Raw genomic sequence first — 12333 nt, 5'->3', positions numbered from 1 at the left:
AAATAATGAAAGGGATAGACAAGATAGAGGCAGAGAGGTTGTTTCCATTGGTCGGGGAGACTAGAACTAGGGGGCACAGCCTCAAAATACGGGGGAGCCAATTTAAAACCGAGTTGAGAATTAATTTCTTCTCCCAGAGGGTTGTGAATCTGTGGAATTCTCTGCCCAAGGAAGCAGTTGAGGCTAGCTCATTGAATGCATTCAAGTCACAGATAGATAGATTTTTAACCAATAAGGGAATTAAGGGTTACGGGGAGAGGGCGGGTAAGTGGAGCTGAGTCCACGGCCAGATCAGCCATGATCTTGTTGAATGGCGGAGCAGGCTCGAGGGGCTAGATGGCCTACTCCTGTTCCTAATTCTTATGTAACCCCTCCCCCTCCACACACAACCCCTCCCCCCACACACAACCCCTCTCCCCCCACACAGATCCTCTGGCCCCCCTCCCCCACACAGACCCTCTGGCCCCCCGCCCCCGCAACAACCCGCTGTCCTCCAGCCCAATATTGTGCAGCCCGCAACGGCTGGAGATCTCCGAGCTCGGTTCTCTGCCCCCGAGACTAACCAGTGTCTGATGGAACAGGTTTTGTCGCCGGGACACCCGGGAGTCCTGACATCCATTTGCCGGGGAAATCCCAGCCATGCTGAACTGCAACAGCACGGCACCACACGGCTCGCTATCTGTGGAGCACAAGCTCCCAGTCTGCGGCGTGTGATGGCGATACCCTAGAGCAGTGCCAGTCTGCGGCGTGTGATGGTGATACCCTAGAGCAGTGCCAGTCTGCGGCGTGTGATGGCGATACCCGAGAGCAGTGCCAGTCTGCGGCGTGTGATGGTGATACCCTAGAGCAGTGCCAGTCTGCGGCGTGTGATGGCGATACCCTAGAGCAGTGCCAGTCTGCGGCGTGTGATGGCGATACCCTAGAGCAGTGCCAGTCTGCGGCGTGTGATGGCGATACCCTAGAGCAGTGCCAGTCTGCGGCGTGTGATGGCGATACCCTAGAGCAGTGCCAGTCTGCGGCGTGTGATCGTACTCCTCTGGAACAGTCCCTTGTGGTGGATATCACGGCACTGCCCAATAATATTCCATTATAAGATATCACACTAGCAGCGCAGTACATCCCATTCCATTGCACAGTAAGGTACTCTCCACAACACGCTTGCGTGACCGAGAGTTCCTCTACAACAATCCATTTGGTTGCCTCGGTGTTGTCGAACTGCTGCATTATGTTCTGTAGTTGTGGTCCCACACTGCAATCCTTATATTGTCATGGCATTCACGGCGTGCATGGTATGGGTGGCCCGAGATCAGCGCCATGTATTACATGAAAGAAAGAAAGACGTGCATTTGTGTAGCACCTTTAACGACCACCGGACAACTCAAAGTAGTGTAGTCACTGTTGAATTGTGGGAAACACAGCAACCAAAGTGTGCACAGCAAGCTGCCACAAACAGCAATGAGGTAATGACCCACATAACCTTTTTTTGTGATGTCCATTGAGGGATAAATATTGGCCAGGACACCGAGGATAATTCACCTACTCTTCGGAAAACTGCCATGGGATCTTTTACATCCACTTGAGAGAGCAGACGGGACCTCGGTTTAACGTCTCTCTGACAATGCAGCGCTCCCTCAGCACTGCACTGGGAGTGTCACCTGAGATTTTTTTGTCCTTAAGTCCCTGGAGTGGGACTTGAACCCACAACCTTCTGACTCAGAGGTGAGAGTGCTGCCCACTGAGCCAGGGCTGACATGGCATAATAATAACACGCTAGAAAATATCCAATCTTTGTATGGCAAGGTGTTGATGTACAGGGTACATAGAAACATAGAAAATAGGTGCAGGAGTAGGCCATTCGGCCCTTCGAGCCTGCACCACCATTCAATAAGATCATGGCTGATCATTCACCTTAGTACCCCTTTCCTGCTTTCTTTCCATACTCCTTGATCCCTTTAGCCGTAAGGGCCATATCTAACTCCCTCTTGATTATATCCAATGAACTGGCATCAACAACTCTCTGCGGCAGGGAATTCCACAGGTTAACAACTCTCTGAGTGAAGAAGTTTCTCCTCATCTCAGTCTTAAATGGCTTACCCCTTATCCTAAGACTGTGTCCCCTGGTTCTGGACTTCCCCAACATCGGGAACATTCTTCCCGCATCTAACCTGTCCCGTCCCGTCAGAATCTTATACGTTTCTATGCGATCCCCTCTCATCCTTCTAAACTCCAGTGTATAAAGGCCCAGTTGATCCTGTCTCTCCTCATATGTCAGTCCAGCCATCTCTGGAATCAGTCTGGTGAACCTTCGCTGCACTCCCTCAATAGCAAGAATGCCCTTCCTCAGATTAGGAGACCAAAACTGAACACAATATTCCAGGTGAGGCCTCACCAAGGTCCTGTATAACTGCAGTAAGACCTCCCTGCTCCTATACTCAAATCCCCTCGCTATGAAGGCCAACATACCATTTGCCTTCTTCACCGCCTGCTGTACCTGCATGCCCACTTTCAGTGACTGATGAACCATGACACCCAGGTCTCGTTGCACCTCCCCTTTTCCTAATCTGCCGCCATTCAGATAATATTCTGCCTTCGTGTTTTTGTCCCCAAAATGGATAACCTCACATTTATCCACATTATACTGCATCTGCCATGCATTTTCCCACTCACCTAACCTGTCCAAGTCACCCTGCAGCCTCTGAGCATTCTCCTTACAGCTCACACCGCCACCCAGTTTAGTGTCATCTGCAAACTTGGAGATATTACACTCAATTCCTTCATCTAAATCGTTAATGTATATTGTAAAGAGCTGGGGTCCCAGCACTGAGCCCTGCGGCAGTCCACTAGTCACTGCCTGCCATTCTGAAAAGGACCCGTTTATCCCGACTCTCTGCTTCCTGTCTGCCAACCAGTTCTCTATCCACGTCAGTACATAGAAACATAGAAACATAGAAAATAGGTGCAGGAGTAGGCCATTCGGCCCTTCGAGCCTGCACCGCCATTCAATGAGTTCATGGCTGAACATGCAACTTCAGTACCCCATTCCTGCTTTCTCACCATACCCCTTGATCCCCCCATTAGTAAGGACTACATCAAACTCCTTTTTGAATATATTTAGTGAATTGGCCTCAACAACTTTCAGTGGTAGAAAATTCCACAGGTTCACCACTCTCTGGGTGAAGAAGTTTCTCCTCATCTCGGTCCTAAATGGCTTACCCCTTATCCTTAGACTGTGACCCCTGGTTCTGGACTTCCCCAACATTGGGAACATTCCTCCTGCATCTAACCTGTCTAAACCCATCAGAATTTTAAACGTTTCTATGAGATCCCCTCTCATTCTTCTGAACTCTAGTGAATACAAGCCCAGTTGATCCAGTCTTTCTTGATATGTCAGTCCCGCCATCCCAGGAATCAGTCTGGTGAACCTTCACTGCACTCCCTCAATAGCAAGACTGTCCTTCCTCAAGTTAGGAGACCAAAACTGTACACAATACTCCAGGTGTGGCCTCACCAAGGCCCTGTACAACTGTAGCAACACCTCCCTGCCCCTGTACTCAAATCCCCTCGCTATGAAGGCCAACATGCCATTTGCTTTCTTAACCGCCTGCAGTTCCTGCATGCCAACCTTCAATGACTGATGTACCATGACACCCAGGTCTCGTTGCACCTTCCCTTTTCCTAATCTGTCACCATTCAGATAATAGTCTGTCTCTCTGTTTTTACCACCAAAGTGGATAACCTCACCTTTACAGACTAGTCACTGCCTGCCATTCTGAAAAGTACCCATTTACTCCTACTCTTTGCTTCCTGTCTGACAACGAGTTCTCAATCCACGTCAGCACACTACCCCCAATCCCATGTGCTTTAACTTTGCACATTAATCTCTTGTGTGGGACCTTGTCGAAAGCCTTCTGAAAGTCCAAATACACCACACCAACTGGTTCTCCCTTGTCCACTCTACTGGAAACATCCTCAAAAAATTCCAGAAGATTTGTCAAGCATGATTTTCCTTTCACAAATCCATGCTGACTTGGACCTATCATGTCACCTCTTTCCAAATGTGTTGCTATGACATCCTTATTAATTGATTCCATCATTTTTCCCACTACCGATGTCAGGCTGACCGGTCTATAATTCCCTGTTTTCTCTCTCCCTCCTTTTTTAAAAAGTGGGGTTACATTGGCTACCCTCCACTCCATAGGAACTGATCCAGAGTCTATGGAATGTTGGAAAATGACTGTCAATGCATCCGCTATTTCGAAGGCCACCTCCTTAAGTACTCTGGGATGCAGTCCATCAGGCCCTGGGGATTTATCGGCCTTCAATCCCATCAATTTCCCCAACACGATTTCCCGACTAATAAGAATTTCCCTCAGTTCCTCCTTCTTACTCGACCCTCTGACCCCTTTTATATCCGGAAGGTTGTTTGTGTCCTCCTTAGTGAATACCGAACCAAAGTACTTGTTCAACTGGTCTGCCATTTCTTTGTTCCCCGTTATGACTTCCCCTGATTCTGACTGCAGAGGACCTACGTTTGTCTTTACTAACCTCTGGGATGCAGACTATCAGGGGATTTATTGGCCTTCAATCCCATCAATTTCCCTAACACAATTTCCCACCTAATAAGGATATCCTTCAGTTCTTCCTTCTCACTAGGCTCCCACTACTATGCGCTTTGATTTTGCACACCAATCTTTTGTGTGGGATCTTGTCAAAAGACTTTTGAAAGTCCAAATACACCACATCCACTGGTTCTCCCTTGTCCACTCTACTGTTATATCCTCAAAAAATTCCAGAAGATTTGTCAAGCATGATTTCCCTTTCATAAATCCATGCTGACTTGGACCGATCCTGCCACTGCTTTCCAAATGTGCTGCTATTTCATCTTTAATAATTGATTCCAACATTTTCCCCACTACTGATGTCAGGCTAACCGGTCTATAATACCCGCTTTCTCTCTCACTCCCTTTTTAAAAAGTGGTGTTACATTAGCTACCCTCTAGTCCATAGGAACTGATCCGGAGTCGATAGACTGTTGGAAAATGATCACCAATGCCTCCACTATTTCTAGGGCCACTTCCTTAAGTACTCTGGGATGCAGACTATCAGGCCCCGGGGATTTATCAGCCTTCAATCCCATCAATTTCCCTAACACAATTTCCCACCTAATAAGGATATCCTTCAGTTCCTCCTTCTCACTAGACCCACAGTCCCCTAGTACATTCGGAAGGTTATTTGTGTCTTCCTTCGTGAAGACAGAACCGAAGTATTTGTTCAATTGGTCTGCCATTTCTTTGTTCCCCATTATAAATTCACCTGAATCCGACTGCAAGGGACCTACGTTTGTCTTCACTAATCTTTTTCTCTTCACATATTTATAGAAGCTTTTGCAGTCAGTTTTTATGTTCCCTGCAAGCTTCCTCTCGTACTCTATTTTCCCCCTCTTAATTAAACCCTTAGTCCTCCTCTGTTGAATTCTAAATTTCTCACAGTCCTCAGGTTTGTTGCTTTTTCTGGCCAATTTATATGCCTCTTCCTTGGTTTTAACACTATCCTTAATTTCCCTTGTTAGCCACGGTTGAGCCACCTTCCCCGTTTTATTTTTACTCCAGACAGAGATGTACAATTTCTGAAGTTCATCCATGTGATCTTTAAATGTTTGCCATTGCCTATCCACCGTGAACCATTTAAGTATCATTTGCCAGTCTATTCTAGCCAATTCACGCCTCATACCATCGAAGTTACCTTTCCTTAAGTTCAGGACCCTAGTCTCTGAATTAACTGTGTCACTCTCCATCTTAATAAAGAATTCTACCATATTATGCTTACTCTTCCCCAAGGGGCCTCGCACAACAAGATTGCTAATTAGTCCCTTCTCATTACACATCACCCAGTCTAGGATGACCAGCTCTCTAGTTGGTTCCTCGACTGTACAGTACTGTCGTGTTTATGTTACTGTGCTAGTAAGTCAGCGCACATGAGTTCAAATCCCACCAGGGACGTTTGAGGTTTTGAATTAAGTTTTTTTTTAAATCTGGAAATTAAAAGCTTGCATCAGTAAAAGTGACCATTTACTGTCGGATTGGGATAAAAACCCAACGGGGTCACTAATGTCCTTTAGGGGAGGAAAACTGCTGTCCTTACCCGGTCTGGGCCTACATGTGACTCCAGTCCCACACCAACATGGTTGACACAAAAGAACATAAGAAATAGAAGCAGGAGTAGGCCTGTTCCACCATTCAATAAGATCATGGCTGATCCGATCATGGACTCAGCTCCACTTCCCCGCCCGCTCCCCATAACCCTTTACTCCCTTATCACTCAAAAATCTGTCTATCTCCACCTTAAATATATTCAATGACCCAGCCTCCACAGTTCTCTGGGGCAGAGAATTCCACAGATTTACAACCCTCTGAGAGAAGGAATTCCTCCTCATCTCAGTTTTAAATGGGCGGCCCCTTATTCTGAGACTATGTCCGCTAGTTTTAGTTTCCTCTATGAGTGGAAATATCCTCTCTGCATCCACCTTGTTGAGCCTCCTCATTATCTTATATGTTTCAATAAGATCACCTCACATTCTTCTGAACTCCAATGACTACAGGCCCAACCTACTCAATCTTTCCGCCTAAGTCAACCCCTTCATCCCCGGAATCAACCGAGTGAACCTTCTCTGAACTGCCTCCAATGCAAGTATACCCCTCCATAAAGAGAGACTAAAACTGTACGCAGTACTCCAGGTGTGGCCTCACCAATACCCTGTACAGTTGTAGCAGGACTTCTCTGCTTTTATACTCTATCCCCCTTGCAATAAAGGCCAACATTTAATTTGCCTTCCTGATCACTTGCTGTACCTGCAGACTAACGTTGTGTTTCATGTACAAGGACCCCCAGGTCCCGCTGTACTGCAGCACTTTGCAATTTTTCTCCATTTAATTATAATTTGCTTTTCTATTATTTCTGCCAAAGAGGATTACCTCACACTTTCCCACATTATTCTCCATCTGCCAAATTTTCACCCACTCACATAGCCTGTCTATATCCCTTTGCAGATTTTTTGTTTCCTCCTCACAATTTGCTTTCCCACCCATCTTTGTATCACCAGCAAACTTGGCGACATTACACTCGGTCCCTTCATCCAAGTCATTGGATGATCATTCCCTCAGTACCCCTTTCCTGCTTTCTCTCCATACCCCTTGATTCCTTTAGCCGTAAGGGCCATATCTAACTCCCTCTTGAATATATCTAACGAACTGGCCTCAACAACTCTCTGCAGTCGAGAATTCCACAGCTTCACCACTCTCTGAGTGAAGAAGTTTCTCCTCATCTCGGTCCTAAATGGCTTACCCCTTATCCTTAGATTATGTCCCCTGGTTCTGGACTTCCCCAACATTGGGAACATTCTTCCTGCATCCAACCTGTCCAGTCCCGTCAGAATTTTATATGTTTCTATGAGATCCCCTCTCATCCTTCTAAACTCCAGTGAATAAAGGCCCAGTCGATCCAGTCTCTCCTCATATGTCAGTCCTGCCATCCCGGGAATCAGTCTGATGAACCTTCGCTGCACTCCCTCAATAGCAAGAATGTCCTTCCTCAGATTAGGAGACCAAAATTGAACACAATATTCCAGGTGAGGCCTCACCAAGGCCCTGTACAACTGCAGTAAGACCTTCCTGCTCCTATACTCAAATCCCCTCGCTATGAAGGCCAACATGCATTTTGCCGCCTTTACCACCTGCTGCACCTGCATGCCAACTTTCAATGACTGATGTACCATCTCAGATGGAACAACAGTGAAGCTGTGCACAATAACGATATTGTTGTGTCTTTGAATAACAGATACTGATACTTGTGTGGTCTCCGCATCACAGACACCAACAGGACCTGCGGCAGCCCAATACCTGGACCAAGGTCTAGACTCAATCGGACAGAATGCAGAACACGAATGGTGTGGCCGTGTGTGGAGTCAAGGCGCTCCACTCCTCCCTGAGCACAGGTAACCAGTCTAAGGCCGGCGATGTCAGCAAGGGGTGTATTCTCATGGAACAGCTTACGCCGTCACTGTGCTACCTCAAATCTCGCCATGGAGAAGGGAGCATTGCTGGCCTCCTGGTTCATGCAAGTAATGAAAAGATGAGCATCTACCAAGCCATGAGGAAGGGCATACTGAGTCCGGGAGCAGCTCTCATTCTGCTGGAGGCCCAAGCGGCCACAGGCTTCCTCATTGACCCGGTGACAGACCAACAACTGTCTGTTGATGAGGCTCTGCAGGCAGGCATCATTGGGCCTGATGTGTATGATAACCTGCAATCTGCAGAGAAGGCGCTGTTGGGCTATAAAGACCCCTACACAGGAGACACGCTCTCCCTCTTCCAAGCAATGAAGAAAGAGCTGGTTGTAAACTCTCATGGAATCCGTCTACTGGAAGCTCAGATAGCAACAGGAGGCATCATTGACCCATGCTCTAGCGAACGCATTCCCGTGGATGTGGCCTACAAGCGAGGAATGTTTGATGAGGACATGAACAAGATACTCTTGGACCCCAGGGATGACACCAGAGGCTTCTTTGACCCCAACACCCAGGACAACCTCACCTACCTGGAGTTGAAGCAGAGATGTGTGACTGACCCAGACACGGGTCTGTGCCTCCTGATCGTCACTGACAAGCTGCTCAAAGGAGTCCAGATTTCCATAGATGACCAATTCAAGAAGATCTTTAAAAAGACTTTGGTTTCGCTAAAATACGGCCGGTTCAAAGACCGGTCGGCGACATTGTGGGAAATCATCAATTCTGAATACTTCACTGAAGATCAAATCAGGGAGTTTATCAATAATTTCAAATCAGGGAAAGTCACCATCGATGCAATTATCATCAGTGTCACTGCAACCATCGAACAAGCAGAGAGGAAGAAGAAGGAGATAAGCTTTCATGGCCTGAGGCGTAAAGTGTCCGCACTGCAGTTATGGGAGTCCAAGATCATTGACGACAATCTCCTTCGCAAACTAGAGCAAGGGATCACCACCATTAAAGAGGTTTCCCAGCTCCAGTCTGTAGACCAGTATCTGACAGGCACTTGTAGCATTGCTGGGGTAGTTGTGGAGTCAACCAATGAGAAGATGAGCATCTACCAGGCCATGAGGAAACAGATGCTGATGCCAGGAGCAGCCTTGATCATGTTGGAGGCTCAGGCAGCGACTGGGTTTCTCATTGACCCAGTGAAGAATGTGAAGCTCACTGTCGATGAGGCAGCTGAGGCAGGTCTTGTCGGCCCAGAACTCCGTCAGAAGCTACTGTCTGCAGAAAGAGCAGTAACTGGGTACAAAGACCCGTACACAAGTGATATGATCTCCTTGTTCCAGGCCATGAGGAAGGATCTGATTGTCAAGGACCATGGAATACGTCTCCTGGAGGCACAGATTGCCACTGGGGGCATCATTGACCCCGTCAACAGCCATCGTCTGCCGGTCGATGTGGCCTACAAGCGAGGACTGTTTGATGAGGAGATGAACAAGATTCTCTTGGACCCCAGCGATGACACCAAGGGCTTTTTTGACCCCAACACGAAGGACAACCTCACCTACCTGCAGCTGCAGGAGAGATGTGTGACTGAGCCGGAGACTGAGCTCTGTCTGTTGTGTCTCAGGGACCTGCGTTATATAGATCAGCAAACAGAAGTTGCATTCAAACAGGCCACATTCTCCATTACACGGGGCAAATTCCAAGGGAGGACCATCTCAATCTGGGAATTCATCAACACCCAATACGTGACAGACACAAAGAGAAGGGAGATTGTGCAAGAGTTCAAATCGGGCACCATCACCATCCAACAGGTCATCACCACCCTCATCACCATCATTGAAGAGACAGAACGCAAAACTCACTCAGACATTACTGTGGATGGGTTGCGAAAGAAAGTTCCCCTGGAGGAGTTGCTGAACTCTGAGGTGATTCAGACCAGAGTATTTGAAGATCTCCAGATGGGCAGGAAGACAATTGAAGAACTCCTTCAGATGGACTCAGTGTGGAAATACCTATATGGAGAGAGCAGCATTGCGGGGATACTCCTGGGACATTCCAATGAGAAGATAAGCATCTACCAGGCCATGAGGAAACAGATGCTGATGCGAGGAACAGCCTTGATCTTGTTGGAGGCTCAGGCAGCGACTGGGTTTCTCATTGACCCAGTGAAGAATGTGAAGCTCACTGTCGATGAGGCAGTTAAGGCAGGTCTTGTTGGTGCAGAACTCCATCAGAAGCTACTGTCTGCAGAAAGAGCAGTAACTGGGTACAAAGATCCCTACACAGGTGATGTGATTTCCTTGTTCCAGGCATTGAAGAAGGATCTGATTGTCAAGGACCATGGAATACGTCTCCTGGAAGCACAGATTGCCACCGGAGGCATCATTGATCCCGTGCACAGCCATCGTCTGCCGGTCAATGTGGCCTACAAGCGAGGACTGTTTGATGAGGAGATGAACAAGATTCTCGCAGATGCGGGTGATGACACCAAGGGCTTCTTTGACCCCAACTCCAAAGAGAATCTCACCTACCTGGAGCTGAAGGAACGATGTGTGACTGACCCAGGCACTGGTCTGTGCTTGTTGAAGATGACAGACCAGAGAGTGAAGGATCAGCGAAGTTACAGCATTGTAGAAACTCAGAGAGCGTTTCGGGGAGAAGCAATGTCTATCACATGTGGCACATTCAAGGGGCAGACTCTCTCAGTCTGGGACCTCATTCACTCGGAATATTTCACTGAGGAGAAGAGGCAGGAACTGATAGAGAAATACAGCAGGAAGGAGATCAACATGAAGACCATCATTACAACCATCACCACAATCATTGAGCAAACGCAAACAGCCTCCACCACCAAGCTCCCACTGCAGAGTGCCCAGGGTTACACTGCAGAAGCGATTGAAGCAGCATTTAGAAAGGTAACAGTGAGCTTCTCAGTCTGGTGTCTCATTCATTCCAAACTCTTCACTGAGGAGCAGCGGAAGGAGCTGATCGAGAAATACAGCAGGAAGGAGATTGACATGGAGACAATAATCAGAACCATCACCACAATCATCGAGGAAACCCAAACACAGACTGTCCCTTCAATGACCTTCACAGGTCTCAGATGTGAAATCTCTCTGCAAGAATTGGTGGAGTCAGAGATCATCGATCTAACAACATTGCAGGAGCTGAAGCAGGGTAAGAAGACTGTGCAAGACGTCAGTGAGTTGGACTCAGTGAAGATCTATCTCAAGGGATCAGACAGCATTGCTGGGGTACTTGTGGAGTCAACCAAGGAGAAGATGAGCATCTACCAGGCCATGAGGAAACAGATGCTGATGCGAGGAACAGCCTTGATCTTGTTGGAGGCTCAGGCAGCGACTGGGTTTCTCATTGACCCAGTGAAGAATGTGATGCTCACTGTCGATGAGGCAGTTAAGGCAGGTCTTGTCGGCCCAGAAATCCATCAGAAGCTATTGTCTGCAGAAAGAGCAGTAACTGGGTACAAAGACCCGTACACAGGTGATATGATCTCCTTGTTCCAGGCACTGAAGAAGGATCTGATTGTCAAGGACCATGGAATACGTCTCCTGGAAGCACAGATTGCCACCGGAGGCATCATTGATCCCATGCACAGCCATCGTCTGCCGGTCAATGTGGCCTACAAGCGAGGAATGTTTGATGAGGACATGAACAAGATTCTCGCAGATGCGGGTGATGACACCAAGGGCTTCTTTGACCCCAACTCCAAAGAGAATCTCACCTACTTGCAATTGAAGGAGCGATGTATTAAAGATCCTGTAACTGGTCTCTGTTTCCTGTTGCTTCAAAAATAAATGAATCTGATTAAGATTGAATTTTACACACTGGGTGCTATGTGCTCATTTCCTGTTTGTTTGCTCCATACCCCTCTCTTCACCCTCAATGCATCGCTTTGAGTTCTTCGATGCCGCCAATTGTAGTGGAATAGCAAGGGAGGCACATTCCTTTCCCATGTCCCACCGTCTCAGTGAGTGCCACTTCATTGCTCCCTTCCCTTGTCAGCCAAAGATCCAGGTTGTTCCTCATTCCCTGGGAGCTTTGGATGGGGAGGGTAGAATCAACTCTCCTCGTCCAATGTCCAATCAGAATCCGAGAGTGTGGAACGAGGTTTAATGGACAGGCCGATGCTCAGCTCATCCCCTCTCTGTCTGAGTGCAATCCTTCTCCCCAGATTGTGCCCCACAACAAGTTCGAGTTCAAATCGACAATATGTTCCTGCTCCTTGGCCTCTCGGGTAGACTTCAACCAGGACCCTTTCAAGAGAGTTCCGTCTCAATGAGAAAGAGAAATTAAAGCTG

At 47.7% G+C, this 12333-nt stretch overlaps 1 protein-coding gene across 1 annotated transcript in view; it reads left to right on the top strand.

Moving 5' to 3' along the window:
- Positions 1–11834, top strand: part of LOC139264044 (plectin-like) — a 30788-nt gene extending 18954 nt beyond the window's left edge. The window contains exon 2 of the mRNA XM_070880144.1: positions 7834–11834. Coding sequence (XP_070736245.1) covers positions 7927–11829 — 3903 coding nt within the window. The 5' untranslated portion in view covers positions 7834–7926 and the 3' untranslated portion in view covers positions 11830–11834. The remainder of the gene's footprint in view (positions 1–7833) is intronic.
- Positions 11835–12333: the final 499 nt, after the last annotated feature.

The sequence above is a fragment of the Pristiophorus japonicus genome, chromosome 5 (assembly GCF_044704955.1).
Source record: "Pristiophorus japonicus isolate sPriJap1 chromosome 5, sPriJap1.hap1, whole genome shotgun sequence".
NCBI lineage: Eukaryota > Metazoa > Chordata > Chondrichthyes > Pristiophoridae > Pristiophorus > Pristiophorus japonicus.
This window is presented reverse-complemented; position numbering and strand designations above follow the sequence as displayed.